The 23,054-nt window shown below is 45.9% G+C and overlaps 1 protein-coding gene, 1 long non-coding RNA gene and 1 other non-coding gene across 3 annotated transcripts in view; 1 reads left to right on the top strand and 2 right to left on the bottom strand.

The window, feature by feature from the left end:
• The window catches only part of NOTCH3 (notch receptor 3), a 40,528-nt gene extending 36,997 nt beyond the window's left edge, over positions 1 to 3,531 (top strand). The window contains exons 32-33 of the mRNA XM_002828820.6: positions 1,280 to 1,377; positions 2,130 to 3,531. Coding sequence (XP_002828866.2) covers positions 1,280 to 1,377; positions 2,130 to 3,182 — 1,151 coding nt within the window. The 3' untranslated portion in view covers positions 3,183 to 3,531. The remainder of the gene's footprint in view (positions 1 to 1,279; positions 1,378 to 2,129) is intronic.
• A 1,140-nt stretch (positions 3,532 to 4,671) lies between these two features.
• Positions 4,672 to 22,562, bottom strand: LOC129051742 (uncharacterized). Its single transcript, XR_008516183.1, has 3 exons — positions 22,246 to 22,562; positions 15,850 to 16,101; positions 4,672 to 4,954 (listed from the first exon to the last, which is right to left on the bottom strand). It is a non-coding gene; the product is annotated as an uncharacterized LOC129051742 (long non-coding RNA).
• LOC112130274 (U6 spliceosomal RNA) lies at positions 18,770 to 18,881 on the bottom strand. The gene has a single exon (XR_002912545.1). It is a non-coding gene; the product is annotated as a U6 spliceosomal RNA (small nuclear RNA).
• Positions 22,563 to 23,054: the final 492 nt, after the last annotated feature.

Here is a 23,054-nt window from a genome sequence, read left to right as displayed (position 1 = left end):
ATGGACCACTTTTTTTTTCTTTCTTTAATTTTTAGACAGTAGGGTATCACTCTGTCACTCAGGCTGGAGTGCAGTGGCATGATTACAGCTCGCTGCAGCCTCAAACTCCCAGGCTCAAGTGATCCTCCCATCCCACCCTCCTGAATAGCTGGTATTACAGGTGTGTGCCAGCACACCTGGGTAATTCTTAAATTTTTTGTGGAAATGGGGTCTCACTTTGTTGCCCAGGCTGATCTCAAACTCCTGGCCTTAAGCAATGCTCCCACCTTGGCCTCCCAGAGTGTTGAGATTATAGGCGTGAGCCACTGTGCCTGGCCAAAAGTTTCAATTTTGATCATGTCCAATTTATCTGTTTTGTAGTTGTTATTGTTATTTGTGGTTTTGGTGTCACATTTAAGAATCTTGGCCTAATTCAAGGTCATGAAGATTTATGTTTTCTTCTAGATGTTTAGTTCTATAGTTGGAGCTCTTATATTTAGGTTTCTGATCCATTTTGAGTCAATGTTTGTATAAAGTGTGAGGTAGGGGTCCAACTTCATTCTTTGAATGTGAATATTCAGTTGTTCCAGCACCATTAGTTGAGAAGACCATTCTTTCCCCGTTGAATGGTCCTGGCACCTATTTTATTAAATTTAAATCTAAAGAACCGCATGTAGGTTGGGCACGGTGGCTCACGCCTGTAATCCCAACACTTTGGGAGGCCAAGGCTGGTGGATCACTTGAGCTTAGGAGTTTGAGACCAGTTTGGGCAACATAGTGGAACTCTATCTCTATCAAAAATAGAAAAAATCAGCTGGGTGTGGTGGTACATGCCTGTAGTCCCAGCTACTAGGGAGGCTGAGGCAGGAAAATCGCTTGAGCCCAGGAGGTAGAGGTTGCAGTGAACTGAGATTGTGCCAATGGACTCCAGCCTGGGTGACAGAACAAGACACTACCTCAAAAATAAATAAATGGATAAATAAAAACCACATGTGACTGACTACTGTATTGGATGTCACAACCCTAGGTTCAACTGAAGGAGGTCCACACAGCACCTCCTGTGTATAGACAGTCACGCACATGCATGCACACACACACACACAGACACAGAGTGCTTCCCCATTGCACAGAGTCATTTTGCAGATTTGCACACACCTGGATCCAGACACAAGTACTTGGATATTCATGGCAGGACTGCCTCCTCTACCCCTAGGCCACATTCTAGACAATTTCTGCCTCCCTGACATGGGGGCCCCAGGACAGGAGCCTGGTCCTGACCTTTCTCCCCTTCACCCTCCAGGGAAATCAGCCTTACACTGGGCTGCGGCCGTGAACAACGTGGAAGCCACTTTGGCCCTGCTCAAAAATGGAGCCAATAAGGACATGCAAGATACCAAGGTGAGCCCCAGCCCTCGGTCCAGTGGGGGTCAGCAGTGGCACGGCGCCATTGCATTCCAGCCTGGGCAACAGCGTGAGACTCTGTCTCAAAAAACAAAACAAAACAAAACCCCAAACATTGCATTAAAATATAATTTACTTTGGTGACTAAAGTTTTTGGGGGCCCCTTAAATTTTGTGCCTAATGGCTGAGTGTGGTGGTTCACGCCTATAATCCCAGCACTTTGGGAGGTCTAGATGGGTGGATTACTTGAGGTCAGGAGTTGGAGACCAGCCTGGCCAACGTAGTAAAACCCTGTCTCTATTAAAAATACAAAAATTAGCTGGGCGTAGTGGTGCACACCTGTAACCCCAGCTGCTCAGGAGGCTGAGGCGGGAGAATCGCTTGAACCCGGAAGGCTGAGGTTGCAGTGAACTGAGATGGCGCCACTCACTGCACTCCAGCCTGGGTGACACAGCGAGACTCTGTCAAAAAAAAAAAAAAAAGACAAGAAAAAAAAAGTTATGCCTAAGGTGAGTACCTCGCTTAACTCACCCTAGTCCTGGCCTTGACCTCTGGCACTTAGTAGTGATGGATGAATGTGGTTTAGAGGAAAGAACTTGTCCAGGCTCCCCCAGCACAGCTGGGAGTTAACCCAGGTCTGTCAAGCTCCAGTGTACAAACTCATAGCTCTCGGGCTCCCCCAAGAGGCTGGAAGACTTTGCTACTGTTAGCTGGGGTTTCGCTGACCTCTGTGGGTTCTGGCCCCCCAGGAGGAGACCCCCCTGTTCCTGGCCGCCCGCGAGGGCAGCTATGAGGCTGCCAAGCTGCTGTTGGACCACTTTGCCAACCGTGAGATCACCGACCACCTGGACAGGCTGCCGCGGGACGTAGCCCAGGAGAGACTGCACCAGGACATCGTGCGCTTGCTGGATCAACCCAGTGGGCCCCGCAGCCCCCCCGGTCCCCACGGCCTGGGGCCTCTGCTCTGTCCTCCAGGGGCCTTCCTCCCCGGCCTCAAAGCGGCACAGTCGGGGTCCAAGAAGAGCAGGAGGCCCCCCGGGAAGGCGGGGCTGGGGCCGCAGGGGCCCCGGGGGCGGGGCAAGAAGCTGACGCTGGCCTGCCCGGGCCCCCTGGCTGACAGCTCGGTCACGCTGTCGCCCGTGGACTCGCTGGACTCCCCGCGGCCTTTCGGTGGGCCCCCTGCTTCCCCTGGTGGCTTCCCCCTTGAGGGGCCCTATGCAGCTGCCACTGCCACTGCAGTGTCTCTGGCACAGCTTGGTGGCCCAGGCCGGGCGGGTCTAGGGCGCCAGCCCCCTGGAGGATGTGTACTCAGCCTGGGCCTGCTGAACCCTGTGGCTGTCCCCCTCGATTGGGCCCGGCTGCCCCCACCTGCCCCTCCAGGCCCCTCGTTCCTGCTGCCACTGGCACCAGGACCCCAGCTGCTCAACCCAGGGACCCCCGTCTCCCCGCAGGAGCGGCCCCCGCCTTACCTGGCAGTCCCAGGACATGGCGAGGAGTACCCGGCGGCTGGGGCACATAGCAGCCCCCCAAAGGCCCGCTTCCTGCGGGTTCCCAGTGAGCACCCTTACCTGACCCCATCCCCCGAATCCCCTGAGCACTGGGCCAGCCCCTCGCCTCCCTCCCTCTCAGACTGGTCCGAATCCACGCCCAGCCCGGCCACTGCCACCGGGGCCATGGCCACCACCACTGGGGCACTGCCTGCCCAGCCACTTCCCTTGTCTGTTCCCAGCTCCCTTGCTCAGGCCCAGACCCAGCTGGGGCCCCAGCCGGAAGTTACCCCCAAGAGGCAAGTGTTGGCCTGAGATGCTCGTCAGTTCTTAGATCTTGGGGGCCTAAAGAGACCCCCGTCCTGCCTCCTTTCTTTCTCTGTCTCTTCCTTCCTTTTAGTCTTTTTCATCCTCTCCTCTTTCCACCAACCCTCCTGCATCCTTGCCTTGCAGTGTGACCAAGATAGGTCGTCAGCCCAGGGCTTCAGTCTTCCTTTATTTATAATGGGTGGGGGCTACCACCCACCCTCTCAGTCTTGTGAAGAGTCTGGGACCTCCTTCTTCCCCACTTCTCTCTTCCCTCATTCCTTTCTCTCTCCTTCTGGCCTCTCATTTCCTTACACTCTGACATGAATGAATTATTATTATTTTTCTTTTTCTTTTTCTTTTTTTTTTTTTTACATTTTGTATAGAAACAAATTCATTTAAACAAACTTATTATTATTATTTTTTACAAAATATATATATGGAGATGCTCCCTCCCCCGTGAACCCCCCAGTGCCCCCGTGGGGCTGAGTCTGTGGGCCCATTCGGCCAAGCTGGATTCTGTGTACCTAGTACACAGGCATGACTGGGATCCCGTGTACCGAGTACACGACCCAGGTATGTACCAAGTAGGCACCCTTGGGCACACCCACTGGGGCCAGGGGTCGGGGGAGTGTTGGGAGCCTCCTCCCCACCCCACCTCCCTCACTTCACTGCATTCCAGATGGGACATGTTCCATAGCCTTGCTGGGGAAGGGCCCACTGCCAACTCCCTCTGCCCCAGCCCCACCCTTGGCCACCTCCCTTTGGGAACTAGGGGGCTGCTGGTGGGAAATGGGAGCCAGGGAGATGTATGCCTTCCTTTGTGTCCCCGTAAATGCGGGACTACAAGAAGAGGAGCTGCCTGAGTGGTACTTCCTCCTCCTGGTAATCTTCTGGCCCAGCCTCATGGCAGAATAGAGGTATTTTTAGGCTATTTTTGTAATATGGCTTCTGGTCAAAATCCCTGTGTAGCTGAATTCCCAAGCCCTGCATTGTACAGCCCCCCACTCCCCTCACCACCTAATAAAGGAATAGTTAACACTCAGTGTTGTCGGTCTGTGTCTAGGTAAGGTGGGGAGTGGTGGCAGTGGGACATCTATCTCCCCCACCCAGGGCTAACTTGAGCTCCCATCTTGGGGTAAATACATTTGACTTGCCAGTCTACTTATGCTTCCTCTTTTGGCAGATGACTACCGATTGGATTAGTGGTTGTCACCTGGCTTAAGCTGAGCCAATCAGATTCTTTTGCTCGAGAACTTTCTTTAATGGAGAGGCTAAGAAAGTTGTCAGTTGGTGGAGCTCTTAAGGTCACAATCAGATTTAGAAATATCAGTGGCCAATTCGAGGTGGTGGGCAAAGAGATGAGCAAACAGGGCAGAAGAATGAAGCTAATATTCAGAGAGAATCAGAAATGAGAGCTCAAATGGCTCCTTGAGGGCTGGGGAGGGTTATCTCGGCTCCCAGTGCAGTATCAATTCCAATTAATTGAGTGTTCATTCCATTGAGATCAACAGGTATTTATTAATTGCTTTCTAAGTGTTTGATCATGGTTCTGCATGAATTTCACTTTTACCTCATGCTCCTTTGGGTTTTGGACCCATGTAATAAATACTTCTTTACTTGTGCCAGCTTTAGTGGGTTTCTGTTTCTTGCAACAAATCGTGCTCCAAGACAAGGTTCTGTTTACACTGGTGTCTTCAGGAAAGGAGGATAGGATTTAATGTTCGTTGATTCTGTCAGTTGGAGTGCTCCTGGTTGCAAATGACACAAAAGTCTACTGGCTTAAACAAGAAAGGGGTTTATTAGCTCATATAAATTAAAAGGACCAACTTCAGGGGAGAATTGATTTAGTGGCTCAAATGTGGTCATCAATGGCTCAGTTTCTCTTCATCTCTACAGCTTTCTCTGGGCATCAGTTTCATCTACATGCTCCACATGGCACCCAGTACAACCTCTCTTCCCTACCTCACACAGCTCCAGCCTTCTCTCTGTGTTATCAAAATAGGTGCCATATTGCTCTTTCCAGGGAAGAGAGAAATTTCTAGTATTGTGATTGATTTTTCTTTTCTTTACTTTCTTCCTTTTTTGTTTTTTTTTTTAGATAGAGTCTTGTTCTTGTCACCCAGGCTGGAGTGCAATGGCACAATCTCGGCTCACTGCATCCCCCGCCTCCCGGTTCAAGCAATTCTCCTGCCTCAGTCTCCCGAGTAGCTGGGATTACAGGTGTTCACCTCCATGTCTGGCTAATTTTTGTATTTTTAGTAGAGACAGTGTTTCACCATGTTGGCCAGGCTAGTCTCAAACTCCTGACCTCAGGTGATCCATCCACCTTGGCCTCCCAAAGTGCTGGGATTACAGGCATGAGTCATCGCACTCGACCTAGTGGTTGATTTTTCTATTGACTCCAATTCGTTCATGTATCCACCCTCTAACCTAAGGTTTCTTAATTTCAGCATTATTGACATTTGGGGCCAAATCATTCTTTGCTGTGGGGAGCTGTCCTGTGCATTGTAGGATATTTAATAGCATCTCTGGTCCCTACCCATTAACTACCAGCAGCACCCCTTTCCCAGTTGTGACAACCAATATAACATGTCTCCAGACATTGCCAATTGTCATCTGGGAGGCAGAATCACATGTGTTGTTGTCTTAAAGCATGTCTTAAAGTCTTTTCTTTGGAACTACTGGTGTGCTAAATTTAGGGGCAATCAGGTTTGCAGAAGCATGAATTCTGTGGAAGCTTCTAATAAATGTTTACTCCTCTCCCACTCCCTTTAGGCTAAGTCTTTGAAGATGAAACAGTCTCTTTTATGTTTGTCTCAACTTTATTTTATGTTTATTCCCTTACCTTCTAATCTGTATTGGGCACCTACTGTGTGCCAACTCCCGGACAAGTTTTTGAGAATAGAATGATGAATTATATAGGACCAGTCTCTGCTTTTATGGAATTTCAGGCTAGTTGGGGGATGTATGGGGGGTGCACCCCTGTATCCCCTTGGAACTTACCATTCTAGTGCTTGCTGACAGCATCTGACTGAACACCTGAGACTCTCCTCCTGGGAACTTTCTCTTGTGTGGGACAGGAGCAACCCTCAACATATGAGGGATGAATGAGAGATGGTGGATAAATACCCGAGCTTCCTCGCCACTCTCTGTGGGAATTCATGGATGTGATCCACAGAGTCTCCCAAAGGATGCTTTTTGGGATTAAGCCCCAGTTGCCCACAGCAGCGACCTACTCTTCCTCACTCCTACTAGAGCTTTCTGGAATGATCTTGTGAATAAATTCCTTGCACTTGAATCATTGGCCCAAGAGAAGTCCATCTTAGCTTTATGCATGAGTAGATTCTTGGGAATAAAAAATAAAATATCTACTGGGGCTTAAGCAAGTTTGGGTATTCTTCTTCCCAAGTACTGTACAAATGAGGAGAAAGTCATTCTCCCTACCCATTTTGTCCACTCTATCATGCAACCTTGGCTCTATGTCAACAGAATATTGAAGAAGAGTGTCCCACAGTGGGAACCCACTTTCGTACCTGGTGGAGCTGACTTATTTGTAAGCACATGTGAGACTCACCCACACTGGGAGCTCCCTGGAATGATTGCAGAAAGGATGTTAGGTTGAGGACTAGGAAGCCTGCACTGGTGATTGAGGAAAATTAACTAATGAGATTCAAAGATTCATATGTATGTGATTTCATTGGCATGCTGAAGTTGGGAAGGGTTGGGGACTTTGGAATTGACATCCTAGTTGGTTTTTTGACTGAAAGGACAATGATAAAACAGCTGAGTGTCTGCTTTTTGCCTCCAGATCTGCACTCATCTTCCTCGACTCTTCTCTGTGCTCTGGGAGAATGACCCAGGTAGACGGCATCAGTGGGTTTCCTTACTCTCTGGCTTCCACTTGGGTTTGGCCAATGAGAGACACAGGTGAGGGATTAGAGGGTGGAATGTATTTGTCTCCCTGGCTCCCTGCCTGCAGGGTACCTGCAGTGCTCTCCCTCCAGCTACCTACCCTCTGTGGGTCTGGGTTATTGTTTCCTCTGCTTGGCCCTTTTGGCCTAGAAGTGATAAAGGCTCTCCACCATTGTGAGCCCCAAGGTATAGTAACATTCCTTGCCTACATTCTGCGCATGCCTCATCTGTCTAGCATGTCAATCATTTATCTATTATCTATGTCTATCATCTATTGATTATCTTCATCTATATCTATCTTATGCTTCTCTGTCCTCTGTTGTCTATTTATATCTATGAATCTTTCTATTTTTCTATCATCTATCATTTATATATCTTTCTCTCTATCCATCTACCAATCTTTCTTCTTCTTCCTCTTTTTTTTTTTTTTTTTGAGATGGAGTCTTGCTCTATTGCCCAGGCTGGAGTGCAGTGGCGAGATCTCGGCTCACTGCAAACTCTGCCTCCCAGGTTCATGCCATTCTCCTGCCTCAGCCTCCCAAGTGGCTGGGACTACAGGCGTCCACCACTGCGCCTGGCTAATTTTTTGTATTTTTAGTAGAGACGGGGTTTCACCATGTTAGCCAGGATGGTCTCGATCTCCTGACCTTGTGATCCACCCGCCTCGGCCTCCCAAAGTGCTGGGATTACAGGCATGAGCCACTGTGCCCGGCCTCGTCTCTTTTTTTTTTGAGATGGAGTTTCACTCTTGTTGCCCAGGCTGGAGTGCAATGGCGTGATCTCGTCTCACCGCAACCTCTGCTTCCTGGGTTCAAGCGATTCTCCTGCCTTAACCTCCTGAGTAGCTGGGATTACAGGCATGTGCCACCATGCCTGGCTAATTTTTGTATTTTTAGTAGAGATGGGGTTTCTTCATGTTGGTCAGCCTGGTTTCGAACTCCTGACCTCAGGTGATCTGCCTGCCTCAGCCTCCCAAAGTGCTGGGATTACAGGCGTAAGCCACTGCGACTGGCCTAATTTTTGTATTTTTAAGTAGAGACAGGGTCACCATGTTGGCAGGCTGGTCTTGAACTCCTGACCTCGTGATCCACCCTCCTTGGCCTCCCAATGTGCTGGGATTACAGGCATAAGCCACTGCGCCCAGCCTTATCTGAGCTTTTCGAAGCCTCTATAGACAGCTCATTCCCTAGCTTTTGGTTTAGTCGATTTGTCTCAACTGTCACTCACTGCCTCAGGCATCCATGAAGCTAAAATACCTTCCTGTAGCTGTTGTCAGCAAAGGATCCCCAGGGTGAAGGCTTTTTGCATGGTTTATCTCAGAGCCAGGTCAAATACAGAGAGCTTTGCCAGTGGGATCTTGCGGGGAACCATTAGCTTGGTAAATAATGACAATTCTTGGCCGGGTGCGGTGGCTCACACCTGTAATCCCAGCATTTTGGGAGGCCGAGGTGGGCAGATCATTTGAGGTCGGGAGTTTGACACCAGCTTGGCCAACATGGTAAAACCCTGTCTCTACTAAAAATACAAAAATTAGCCAGGCGTGGTGGTGCATGCCTGTAATTCCAGCTACTTGGGAGGCTGAGGCAGGAGAATTGCTTGAACCTGGGAGGCGGAGGTCGCAGTGAGCTGAGATTTCACCACCGTACTCCAGCCTGGGCGACAGAGAGAGAGACTCCATCTCAATAAATAAATAAATAAATAAATAAATGCATAAAATTTAAAAAATAATGACTATTCTTTGGGAATGAGGCTTGAAAGGGCTCTAGCTCTGTTTTGCTCTCTCTGGTGGATGCCAGGCTGCACCAGAGTTTGGACTGGTATTTTTCAAGATGACCATGGAGCTGGAGAGTCGGGGAGAAGACCAGAGATGTTAAAATGCTGAGTATGCTGTTCTCACTGATATTCAGTAATTTTCTGAATACATTTTCTCTGAGTTGCTGCAAGCCTTTAGTTAATTTCTAGAATTCCCAAAAATTTAGTCTAACAATTTTTTCTAGCTTTTTCATTCTTTATGGAGGACATAATTTATGGAGGTCCTTACTCTGACATTTTTTCTGACATTCCACCTCACATTGGTTGATGACTGATTGTTGGATTATGCATCTGGAGCTCAGAGTGGTTGGCTGATCTAAGATGTAGATTTGGGGAATATTGGTAAGGAAGTGGTATTTAAAACCATATGATTGTACTAATCAGTTAGAGAGAAGGGAGTCAAGGTTGAAGCCATGAGCTGCTTCAGTATCAGAACAGTAAAAGTACAGAAAGAGAGTGACAAAGAGTGGTCAGAAATGAAGTGGACAAACCACATGCAGCAGATGGTGTCAGTCCCCTGCCCGCATCCACTTTCTCTGACCACTTCACTGCATATTGGCCTGATTTCCAACACTCCGTGCTTGCATCTATTTATCTGAGGGCTTTCTCAGGACATTAAAGCTTACTCCATCCACATGTACAGCAGGACAGGAGTATTGGATAATTAATGCACTCAGGAGCAACCCTCAACAATTACCAACTGGAGTGGGTGTATACATACCTCAGCTCCCTCACCCCTCCACGGTGAATGTACTATGCTGCCACCCAGAGGTCTCCAGTGGGATTGACCCCAGTTGCTTACAGGGATAACTTACTTGATAGGACATGCTTTATAAACTTCCTTTTGTTCCTACTTTCACTTCTTCAGATCCAGTGTCACCTCCCAAATAAACTTACTTCCACTAGAATCCTTGTCTCAGAGTCTGTGTCTGGGGGAAACCCAAACTATGCAGGCTTTTTGGCATAGATTGGGTACACAGAATCATGAGTCTGTATTCATCAGCCAGGGAGAGATAAGAAGGTCTAGGACTGAGCCCTGGGGAATTATCATATTAGGGGTCAGAAGAGGAGGAGACTAAAGAAGAGTGGCCAGAGAAAAAGCATATACCATGAAAAGAAAGAGAAAGGAGCGTTGTAAGGAACAGATTTATCATCTAAGTTTAACGCTCCTGGAGAAAGGAATAAGATGAGGCCAGCTCACAGGCTAACAGGAGACACAGAGGAACACAGACAATATGAAGAGAAAACCCAGGACCTCTGGTGGCCCAGATACTGCATATAACTAGCTTGGGGGTTCTTACAGAAGGCTTCCTGGAGAAGGGGATGCTGGTGATGTGTTTTTAGGAAAAGTAGGAATGAGTGTTGTTATGAATGGAGCAATGGCTGTATTTAGAAGTAGAGGAGGTGGCAGGGGTCATATCACTACAGTCTTGGATGTGAAGATGGAGGGATTTTAAACTTTGAGAGCAATGGGGAGCCATGGAAGGTGCTTGTGTAGAGGAGGAGCACAGCTTGAGTTTTGTGTCCTGGGGTCAGTGCAGAGGTCAGACTGGAGGGAGTTGACACTGCAGGTTCTTGCAACAGGTAAGAACAATGCAGTCCTGAGTTGGGGTAGAGGTGAGGGGATAGAGAGAATTTTGAGAGGAAGAATGCTGATTTGGTAATTAATCGTCTAGGGAAGGAGGGATGGAGAAGGCTGAGGTCAACAAGAGATGTTAAACCTGGGCAACATTGGTAGAACAACATCAAATGATCCACTCCTTCCTCCCTCTCTTGAGGGCAGGGCCTGGGGGTGCATTTCCTAAGGAAGCAGCCTTGCCTAGCACAGGTGGGTACTAGGAGCATTAATGAATGCTCTGCCATTCATTAATGAATTTCTGCTTGTTATCCACAAAAAGAAATGGTAATTAGTCCTTTTCCTGCTCTGTGCATTCAGGGTCTGTGGGCTTAGGAAGCTGACCCAGCGGTCTTGAGTTTCCTGGAGGGAAAATCCCCTCAGGTTGCCACCTGCCTGAGCTCTGTGGGACTTCTTAGTGTTCAGGGAGCTTGTGGGATGGCAGCTCTGGGGACCCTCAGCATAACAGGAGCTGTGTCCTCAGATCCTCCTTTTTTAGGTGGTGAACAGAGAGATGCCAGCAGGCGCTGCAGGAGCCTCCCTTGGCAATGGTGAGTGTGAATTCAGAGGCTTTTCCTGGCTGAAGGAGCCACCCCGGCCCATCCCTGGCCTTAAGGTTCAGATCTGCAAATAAGTGGGGGGAGAGAGAAACTGTAGAGGGACTATGCTAACCCAGAAAAGGCTGAGCAGTGACACACTTGGATGGAGCTTCCCAGAAAGGTGTTCAATCTGTTTTTTGCCGACTACAAAGCATGGGCTGGAGGAGAATATAAGATTTTCCCAGAAAGGAAAGGAGGCGCATCTAGGGGAACCAAAAGGAGAGCCCTGAAAAGTCACACACATGCAGACACAGCATCATGGTGTGAACAGGTGTGCAAGCAGACAGGGAAGATGTGGGGTGTGGACACGCATGTGCCCTAGTCTCATGAGTGCACACACACACACACACACACACACACACACACACGGAGTCATTTAGGGTGGGGCTGAAAGGGGAGGAGAAGGGCCTTTGGGGGTCTTCCTGATGAGAAGAAAGAGGAAAAGGAAAGACTCCAGACCCCAGTCCCATGCATTCCTCGGCTTCCCGGCTCCAGACAGCTCTCAGGAGTGTCACCTGGTCCCCTCTCCCCTGCACTGTGGAGGTGGCATTGGCTTGGTCCCTGAACTCAGCACTAACTGGTTCCCTGTAACTCTCTCACTAAGCAAGCAACCAGCCTGGGCGCTCTCAATGGGTGCAATTTTCATGGGTTCCAGGTAGGCAAATAAGGAATATTCTACTCCTGTAAATTGACCTCCTTTTTGGTCAGGCCTGGAATCTGGACATACTGCGGCAAACTCAGTCACAGCTCCTCAGCTGTTGCAGAGTTAATGTTCAGCCATATTTGGGATTTTCTCCTTTCTTCTTCCTTCTGTCTGGGGTGGGTGCAGGGGGTTTGGGCAGATGCCACCTCCAAGATGAGAGCGGAGAGGGGCCAAGTTGTCGGTTTGAGAGCTCTAGGCACTGTGGGTCCCCACCCCCAGCAATCCTGAGATGGACAGAGTCCTCGCTGAACTCCAGCTGGGCTGGCCCTGCCCCTATCCCCTGGTGTGACTCTGCCAGCTCCTCCACCAGCTCTTTCTTTGAACCTACTTCTGTTTTTAAAACAATAAATTTTTTTTTTTTTTTGAGACAGAGTCTCACTCTTGTTGCCCAGGCTGGAGTGCAATGGTGCGATCTCAGCCCACTACAAACTCTGCCTCCTGGGTTCAAGTGATTCTCCTGCCTCAGCCTCCCAAGTAGCTGGTATTACAGGTGTGCGCCACCACACCCAGCTAATTTTTGTATTTTTGGTAGAGACGGGGTTTCACTATGATGGCCAGGCTGGTCTTGAACTCCTGACCTCAGGTGATCCACCCACCTTGGCTTCCCAAAGTGCTGGGATTATAGGTGTTAGTCACTGTGCCCAGCCAAAAAAAAATTTTTAATTAAAAGTATTTAAATATGTGTTCAATGAATACATGAATGAATGGAAATTGTTAAGGTTTTTTTTTTTTCCTTTTGAGATAGGATCTGGCTGTGTTGCCCAGGCTGGAGTGTAGTGGCATGATCACAGCTCATTGCAGCCTCAACCTCCTAGGCTCAAGCAATTCTTCCACCTCAGCCTCCAAAGTAGCGGGGACCACAGGAGCACACCACTGCACCTGACTTATTTGTTTATTTATTTAATTTTTTTGAGATGGAGTCTCACTCTCTTGCCCAGGTTGGAGTGCAGTGCCATAATCTCAGCTCACTGCAACCTCCGCCTCCCGGGTTGAAGCGATTCTCCTGCCTCAGCCTCCCAAGTAGCTGGGATTACAGGCATGTGCCACCACACCCAGCTAATTTTTGTATTTTTAGTAGAGACAGGGTTTCACCATGTTGGCCAGGCTGGTCTTGAACACCTGATGTCAAGTGATCTGCCTGCCTTGGCCTCCCAAAGTGCTGGGATTACAGGCATGAGCCACCACGCCCGGCCTGTCTCTAAACTCACTTCTAACCCATCAAAAAATTCATTGGGCTTCACCTTCACAACCCATCCAGATGGGCAACTCCTCACCACCTCCATGTGCCGACCATGGCCAGCCCACTTCCATGGGCCCACGTGGTCCACACTGGTCCCATTATCATCGGTCTGGACCAGCCTAGTCACCTCTTAACCTGGCGTGTCCAATGTCTCACGCACACTGTTTTCCCATAGCCACCAGAGGGCGCCTGGGGACACCTGAGCCTGGGGATGTCCCTCCTCTGCTTAGAACCCTCCACAGTCCCACCTCACTAGGAGTAAATGCCAAGTCCTCCCCTTGACCTACAAGTCCTACACAACATCCCTCTGTCGCCTCCCTGTCCTCACCTGCTCCCTCTCCCTCACTGTCTCTCCCTCACCATTCCTCCTTGCTGCTCCTGTACCAGGCATGGTACAGCCACAGGGCGTTTGCACATACGGTTGCCTCTACGTGGAATGCTCTCCTCCGTCTTGACTCATTCCCTCATTCTTTTTCAGTTGTGAATTTGGGGTCTTTGCCTGGCTGGAGAAGCCACCCTGATCCATCTCTAGCCTACAGCTGAGATCAGAAAATTGGGGCAGTCGAGGAAGGAGAAATTCTGAGCTGATTGTGATTAAACATCAACAAGGACTTTTCTGACCATCCCATTAACAATGGCAACTCTCCCCTGATTTCCCAATTCTCCCTTTAGGTCCTCTTTTCTGTTTCTAGCACTTAGCTCTGATGTAACTCACTTGTTGAGTTATCCTGTTTGTGGCTTACTGCCCGGCTGCCTCCCCTAGTACCTTCTGCTCCTCCAGGGCAGGGGTCTCTGCCCATTTAGTTCCCTGCTGTGTCCTCATGCCCTCAGAAGCGCCTGTCACAGAGGCGCTGTTCATGAAGATATGTGTAATGAAAGGTGAGCCGCTGAAACTCACAGTCTCAAAAGCACAGCCTCCAGAGACAGACTCCTGGGTTCCAATCCTGATGCCAGGACTGAGAATGTGAGCAAATTAAACCTGCTATATACTCTGCCTCTCAAGCAGTGCAGAGCAGAGAATAAGAATCCCAGGTGTCCTCATAAGAAGTTAGAGACTGGCCGGGTGTGGTGGCTTATGCCTGTAATCCCAGCACTTTTGGAGGCCAAGGCAGGCAGATCACCTGAGGTCAGGAGTTCGAGACCAGCCTGGCCCATGGCCAACATGGTGAAACCCCGTGTATACTAAAAATACAAAAAATTAGCCGGGCGTGATGGTGGGCGCCTGTAATCCCAGTTACTTGGGAGGCTGAGGCAGGAGAATTGCTTGAACCCAGAAGCAGAGGTTGCAGTGAGCTGAGACTGCACCACTGAACTCCAGCCTGGGTGACAGAGCGAGACTCAGTCTAAAAAAAAAAAAAAAAAGGTAGTTAGAGACCAAAAGATTCCTAACACTGTCAGGGCATCTTCCTATTACCCTTGACTTCAGAAGATCAATCTCCACTTCCATAGATGAAGCTCAGAGGAGCAAAATTAGCTGACCAAGGTCACCCTGTTCCTGGTAAGGCACCAGCATTCAAATCTAGGCTTGTGAAATTACAGATCTCTACTTGGTATTGCTGCTGGTCACTGAGGGGCTGTCCTTGAGCATGAAATTTCTGCTCTAGGTAATGGGCATTTTTTTACAGGTAGTGATCTTCTCATCACCAGAGGCAAGCAAGTGGAGGCAGGATAATTGTGGTAGAGGACACTCCTACACGGAGCAAATATCAAGGGGAGTTTCCTTTCCAATTTCCTTCCATGTGATGCCCAAGAGGGGGCTGACTTATACCTGAAGGGAGCCTGTGGTAATACCTTAAAGGGTCTCTTCCACAGGCACTTGCTCTTCAGATTATTTCTTAAAACTTTAATTACAAATGATAGCTGGCTTGATGGCAGGTAGATGCCTGTAATTCTACCTACTCGGGAGGCTGAGGCAGGAGAATCATTTGAATCCAGGAGGCAGAGGTTTCAGTGAGGTGAGATTGCGCCACTGCACTCCAGTCCAGCCTGGGCGACAGAGTGAGACTCGATTTCAAACAAAACAAAACAAAACACTTTAGTTACAAATGGCTTTAGCATGCTTTGCATTGTTTATCTCAACCCTTGGCTTCCTCTGTCAAACTAGATTGATTAAACAGGAAAAGAGTTTATCAAGAGAAAAAAATTCCTCTAAGAAATGTTATTTTTCTATTGATACAAATTAGCAATTGATGTAGAAAATTTGGGGAATTCAAAAAAGTGTAAAGAATGTATGCAAATGTCATCACAGAAATTTTACTGTTTCGTATCCCATTCTCACACAACCCGTATATGAGACTTCTTCCCATGTTATTGTCTATTCTCAAATATATGACTTTAATAATGTCTTATTATTTTTGTGCTTTATATCTTTTTCAATTAGAGTGTCAGTATTTTGTTTTACCCTTGTTTGTAAGGGCATTTCGACTATAGAACACTTAGGTCATGTCCTCTTTAAAAATTTAAATAATGCAATTATGAACATTCCTATATATCTAAGTGAGGTTATTTTTCAATGAGAAAAATCTAGAGGTGAAATTATCTAGACAGACACATAATAATTCTATGTATTTATGGAGTACAGTTTGATGTTTCAGTCCATGTATACATTATATCATAATGAAATCAGGGTCATCTGCTGATTTTATACTGGGGTATTAGAGGACCACTGTTAGCTTTGGGCAAGAGGAACTCTGCCCTGGCACTGATGCATCTGAGGACTCTACTCTGACCCTGTTCTGTCCTACCCCATCCCAAGGGGTGAAGAGTTTACAAAGTCAAGAGTATGTGTTTACCTTGAGGTTGCACCTCATTGTAGATGATGCTTTACAAGGCCCTGGAATTCCCTGCCCAGATGGCTCCAAGCCACTAGCAGGGCCAAAAGGTAGGACTTCTTTCTTCTGATATGAACCACACTGCTGGCGTCTATTTCCTTACGTGTGGTTAAACAGTGGTGTAGTTAAGGAGGGTGTTGCTGCATCTTGAATGTGCATGGTTGGGATATCTGTACACATACACACAAGGCCCCTTGCAGTGCTAAGTGGCACCTGGGGTGGGAAGAGAAGGGGATAGGACATGGGCTAGAAACTAGCACACGGTGCTCTCCACAGCATCACATTCTGGAGTGGAACTCTAAAGAGCCCAGAAATCCTAAATTGAATTCTGTTTTTTCATGTCATTATGAAGGCTGTCAGTGTGATGAGTTAGAGCATATTTTACTTAACTGTTTATTAGCTTTACTTTTAACTTTAAATAATCAGTCACATGGTATATGGGTCTTTATTTGAGCTCCATGAATGTTAGGGAGTGGTCCTATACATTTTCCCTTCCCTTCCCTTCCTTCTTTTGTCTTTCTTCCTTCGTCTTTCTTCCTTTCTTTCCCTTTCTTCCTTTCTTTCCCTCCCTCCCTCCCATCTTTCTTTCCTTCCTTCCTTCCTTCCTTCCTTTCTCTCTTTCTTTCTTCTTTCCTTCTCAGGGTCGCTCTCTGTCACCTAGGCTGGAGTGCAGTGGTGCAATCATGGCTTACTGTAGTTTTGTTCTCCTGGTCTCAAGTGATCCTCCCTTCTCAGCCTCCAGAGTAGCTGGGACTACAAGCACATGCTATTGTGGCTGGCTTATATATATATATATAAAAAATATAAAATATATAAAATATATATTGTATAAAATATATATTATATATTATACATATATTATAAATATATATTATATAGTATATTATATACTATATTATATATAGTATATTATATACTATATTATATATAGTATATTATATACTATATTATATATAGTATATTATATACTATATTATATATACTATATTATATAGTATATTATATACTATATTATATATAGTATATTATATACTATATTATATAGTATATTATATACTATATTATATATAGTATATTATATACTATATTATATATAGTATATTATATACTATATTATATATAGTATATTATATACTATATTATATATAGTATATTATATACTATATTATATATAGTATATTATATACTATATTATATATAGTATATTATATACTATATTATATATAGTATATTATATACTATATTATATATAGTATATTATATACTATATTATATATAGTATATTATATACTATATTATATATAGTATATATATTTTATAATATATAATATATAAATATAATATATAAAATAAAATATATATTGTATATTATACATATATTATAAATATATATTATATATTATATTATATACTATATTATATATAGTATATATATTTTATAATATATAATATATAATATATAATATAATATATATATTTATATATTATAAAATATATAATATATTATATATTATAAAATATATAATATATTATATATTATAAAATATATATTATATAATATATATTATAAAATATATATTATATAATATATATTATAAAATATATATTTCTAAAATATATGTTTTATTAAATAAATAAATAAATATATATATATATATATTTTTTTTTTTTGAGATGGAGTCTTGCTCTGTTGCCCAGGCTGAAGTGCAATGGCTTGATTTCAGCTCGCTGCAACCTTTGCCTCCTGGGTTCAAGTAATTCTTCTGTCTCAGCTTCCCGAGTAGCTGGAACTACAGGCGTGCGCCACCACACCTGGCTATTTTTAGTAGACATGGCGTTTCACCATATCGGCCAGGCTGGCCTCAAACTCCTGACCTTGTGATCTGCCTGCCTTGGCCTCCCAAAGTGCTGGGGTTACAGGCATGAGCCATCACGCCGGGCCTAGATCTGGATTTCTTAAGTGGAGTCTGAGTTTCTTGGCTTGGGGTTTCATTTTACTTCAGTTTCTGAAGATTTGAAGTAAGGCTTTTTACTTTTTCATGGCATGAATCCCTCAGGGAATATGTGTTTTATACATTTATGCTTTCCATTGTTAGGTGCATATATATTTACAGTTGTTGTATCCTGTTACTGAATTGATCCCTTATCATTATATAATGTTTTTCTTTGTTTCTTTATAGTTTTTTATTTAAAGTTTATTTTCTTTTCCTGACATAAGGATTGTAATCCCTGCTCTTTTTTGGCTTCCCTTTGAGTGGATTATCTTTTTCTTTCTTTTCTTTTTCTTTTTTTTTTTTTGAGATGGAGTCTTGCTTTGTTGCCCAGCCTGGAGTGAGGTGGCGCGATCTCGACTCACTGCAACCTCCGCCTCTGGGTTCAAGTGATTCTTCTGCCTCAGCCTCCTTAGTAGCTGGGGTTACAGGCACACGCCACCACGTCCGGCTAATTTTTGTACTTTTAGTAAAGGTGGGGTTCCACCATGTTGGCCAGGATGGTCTCAAATGCCTACCTCAAGTGATCTGCTCACCTTGGCCTCCCAAAGCACTGGATTACAGGTGTGAGCCACCATGCCCAGCCCTAGAGTATCTTTTTCCATCCCATCTCTTTCATTCTGTGTTTCTTACAGGTGAATTAAGTCTCTTGTAGGCAGCACATGATTGGGTGCCTCTTTCTAGCTATTCCTTCACCCCATGTTTTTTGATGGAGAATGTAATTCATGTCCATTCAAGGTAATTGTTGACAGGTGAGGACTTACTATTGCCATTTTACTGATTATTTTCTAGTTATTTGATGTATTCTTTTTGTTTCTTCCTCATTTACTTTTTTTTTCTTAGTGCTTAAATGCTTTCTTCTAGTGGTATGTTTTGATTTCTTCCTTTTAAAATAAGTTTTATGTTGGGATGCTTCAAGAATGTGCATGTCATCTTTGTGCAGGGGCCACAATCATCCCTGTATCATTCCAGTTCTAGTAGATGTGCTGCCAAAGCGAACACTGACTCCTTCCTTTTCATTTGTTGTGTATCTGTTATAGGCCTTTGCTTTGTGCTTGCCATGAGGCTTGCAAAATACATCTTATAGTGTTAAAAGATTATTTTAAGATGATAACCACTTAACTTCGATCACAAAAATAAAATATCTCTACACTCTTACTCCTACTTTGTATCAAACTTTTCATTTAGGTTATTATGTTTTTTCTTTCTAGGATTTCTATTTGTGCTTTTAATTGTTTCTACTTCTTTGCCAAACTTCTAATTTTGTTTATGAAGTTTTTTCAAATTTCATTTAATTTTCTATCTGTATTTTCTTTTAGGCTCCTGAACTTTTAGAGAATCATTGTGAATTCATTTTCAGTCATTTTATAGATTACCTTTTCTTCTGGGTCTGTTACTGGAGCTTTATTATTTTTTTCTAGTAGTGTTATGTTTCCTTGTTTTTTTATTTTTTTGTTTGTTTTTTAAAACATAAACCTGTGTCCTATCTAGCTGCTTTTACATTGGAGGAGATAGCCATCCTTTCCAGCCTTTGAAGGTGTAATTTGGTTGTGATAGACCTTTATTATTTAGTTTAGTTTGGAATTCTGGATGGGCTGGCTGGTTGAAACTCCGGACGGGCAGACTTTGCTGTGGGGTTCTCTAACTGGGCTGAGTTGCTTCCTGTTCTCTCAGGCTGAGTGGTATTTCTGAATGTGCTCCATAGTCTGGTAAGGGCACCTGGCTGGACTCTGCCATCATGTGGGGCTGCTGGCTGGGCTCTGCAATTGTCTTTGATCAGGCACGGTTGGATGTTGTTTTCCCCGGCTGGGTGGTAATGTTGTTAGGAACAATAGCATGCACCATGTTTCTTGCACATGATGCTGTTTGCTAATTTCTATGGTGTGGCAAGTGTAGTAAGCCATTCTTGGTATTGCTATAAAGAAATACCTGAGACTGCGTAATTCATGAGGAAAAGAGGTTTAATTGGCTAAGAGTGCTGCAGGCTGTACAGGAAGCATGGTGCCAGCATGCTTCATGGTGTCATCTGCTTTGCTTCTGGGGAGGCCTCAGGAAGCATTACTCATGATGAAAGGCAAAATGGGAGCAGACAATTCACATAACAAAAGCAGGAGCAAGAGAGAGAGGGGTGGAATAGCTCCACACTTTTAAATGACCAGATCTTGCAAGAACTCACTCACTATTGTGAGGACAGCACCAAGCCATGAAGGATCTGCCTCCATGACCCAAACACCTCCCACTAAGCCCCACCTCCAACATTAGGGATTATAATTCAACATGAGATTTGGGTGGGGACAAATATCCTAACCATGTCGGCACTTCTGCTGGTGGGGATGCGGAGCAAGCACCAAAACCCATGAGCTGGTTCCTGTGAGCCCCTTGTCTGCTGTTCTTTGACCCAACTGACCCCTGGTGTCCAGCCATGCCGGCATTCTCAACATTTCAAGTGGGACGAGATAGGAGCAAGCTACCCGCGAAGCATCCCAGAATGATGGAGAAGCTGAATGTTCACTTCCAACTCATCCCTTCTACTGCAAAAACCATGGGTCCAGGAGAACTCTCAGCATATTGTGTCCTGCTGGCCTCAGGGAGGGACAGTGTAGTCAGAGAGAACCATTCCTCTTACTGTTTCACCACAAATTTTTTTTTTTTTTTGATTCTTCAGTCCAAGGGGGCATCTCAGCCTCACTCCTAAGGTCTTGATTGTAATGATAGAACTCTTGACTTTGAACAGTTGCCAGCAATTGCCAGTAGCTGAAGGAAGTAAAGGCAGAAAACTTCTATTCCACAATCTTGCTGACCTCATTCTCCTGAAAGTGTTGTTTGGTTTATTTCGGGTATCAATTTTGCAGTCTTTGCCTTTGCCTTCCTAAGGTTTTTGTTTTTTTTTTTGAGACAGAGTCTTGCTTTGTCGTCCAAGCTGGAGTGTAGTGGCATGATCTTGGCTCACTGCAACATCCACTTCCTGGGTTCAAGCAATACTCTTGCCTCAGCCTCCTGAGTAGCTGGGATTACAGGTGCACACAACCATTCCTGGCTAATTTTTGTATTTTTAGTAGAGACAGGGTTTTACCATGTTGGTCGGGCTGGTCTCGAACTCCTGGCCTCAAGTGATCCACCTTCCTTGGCTTCCCAAAGTGTTGGGATTACAAGCGTGAGCCACTGTGTCTGGCCAGATATTCTTTTTCACATGGACTATAGCAGAACCTGTAAAATTCTCACCTACATCCCCGTTGCTCCTATTTTTCTTGCTCGGCAGCCGGACTTTGAATTTTCTGTACACATGGAAAGCGGCATGTGCTGGCACTTTAATGCCTCCTGAGAGAAACCTTCAACCAGTGGCTAATGGGACTGAGTGGATATATCCCCAAGCTCCCTCATACCTTAGGTAAAAAAACACAGAAGTGTATATTCCTGGACATGTCCCAGGGTTCTGCACATAAGATTAAATTCCAGTGGCCCACGGCAGTACCTTCCTTGGTGATGTGTACATTGTATTGGTTGTCTACCCTCCTTGTTTCACGTCTTACTTCCCTACATATGTCATTTGAAATCATCTTTTATATAAAATATTTCTCTTGAATCCTTATGAAGCATCTGTTTCTAGAGAAATTCAACTTACCATCTTCCTTCCACACACCAAATATCATTTTCTCATACATTCCTCTGATTTTCTTATCTGTGGAATAGTCACTTGCTAGTTGTGTGACTCTTAGGAAAACAAAGGGCTTATTGTTTCTGAGTACCCCTTTCAGTTTTTGCAAAACAAGAATTATTATTATTATTATTATTTTTTTTTTTCTGAGATGGAGTTTCACTCAGTCCCCCAGGCTGGGGCAGTGGCGTGATCTCAGCTCACTACAACCTCCGCCTCCTGGGTTCGAGTTATTCTCCCGCCTCAACCTCCCAAGTAGCTGGGATTACAGATGTGTACCAATACGCCCAGCTACGTTTTTTGTATTTTTAGTAGAGATGGGATTCTGCCATGTTGGCCAGGCTGGTCTCGAACTCCTGACCTCGGGTGATCCACCCACCTTGGCCTCCCAAAGTGCTGGGATTACAGGCGTGTGCCACCGTGCCTGGCCAGAAATGATTTTCTTTCCGCACTGCTACATGATGCATCGCAGACCCTTATTAATCACTCTATTTTACCTATTCTGTTGTCTCCTCTCTGTCTCTTTATAAGCAGCAGGAAAATGGGAACTGTCTGGTGACAGAGTTCCTGATGATGGGGTTCTCTAACCTCCCACACCTGAGGACCACACTCTTCACCCTGTTCTTCCTCACCTACCTGGTCACCCTCGGTGGCAACATCACCATCATCACCATCATCCATGCGGATAGGTACCTCCACACTCCCACGTACCACTTCCTGGCGGTGCTGTCCCTCTCAGAGACCTGCTACACGCTGGTCCACCATCCCCAACGTGCTGGCTCATCTGCTGATGGAGAGCCAGGCCATCTCCATCCCTGGCTGTCGGGCTCAGATGTTTTTCTTCCTGGGTCTGGGATGCAGCCACTGCTTCCTCCTTACCCTGATGGGTTATGACCGCTATGTGGCCATCTGCCACCCCCTGCGCTACTCTATGATCATGAGACCCACCGTTTGCCTCTACCTGGGAGCCCTGGTTTTCTGCTCTGGGTTCTCGGTGGCCTTGATCGAGACCAGCATGATCTTCCCATCACCCTTTTGCCGCGGAGACCACGTGGAGCACTTCTTCTGTGACATCGCCCTGGTGCTGAAGCTCAGCTGCGCCAAGAGCTCCAGCAAGGCGCTGGGCATCTTTTTCCTGAGCGTCCTGGTGGTGCTGATGTCCTTCGTCCTCATCCTCCTCTCCTATGCCTTCATCGTGGCTGCCATCGTGAGGATTCCCTCGGCAGCCGGCCGGCGCAAGGCTTTCTCCACCTGCGCGGCCCACGTCACCGTGGTCGTGGTACATTTTGGCTGCGCCTCCAGCATCTACTTGCATCCGGAGTCCGGGGCCAACCCCAACCAGGACCGCCTGGTGGCCGTGTTCTACAAGGTGGTGACGCCGCTGCTGAACCCTGTGGTGTACACTCTGCGGAACAAGGAGGTGAGAGTGGCTCTGAGGAGGACCCTTGCGTGAAGCCGTGGGGTTTTTAAATAAGAACCTGCTTGGCTGGGCACGGTGGCTCACGCCTGTAATCCCAGCA

This window comes from Pongo abelii, chromosome 20 (genome assembly GCF_028885655.2).
Source record: "Pongo abelii isolate AG06213 chromosome 20, NHGRI_mPonAbe1-v2.0_pri, whole genome shotgun sequence".
Classification (NCBI taxonomy): Eukaryota; Metazoa; Chordata; class Mammalia; order Primates; family Hominidae; genus Pongo; species Pongo abelii.
Note: the sequence above shows the minus strand (reverse complement) of the source record. Positions and strands in the feature narration are given on the sequence as shown.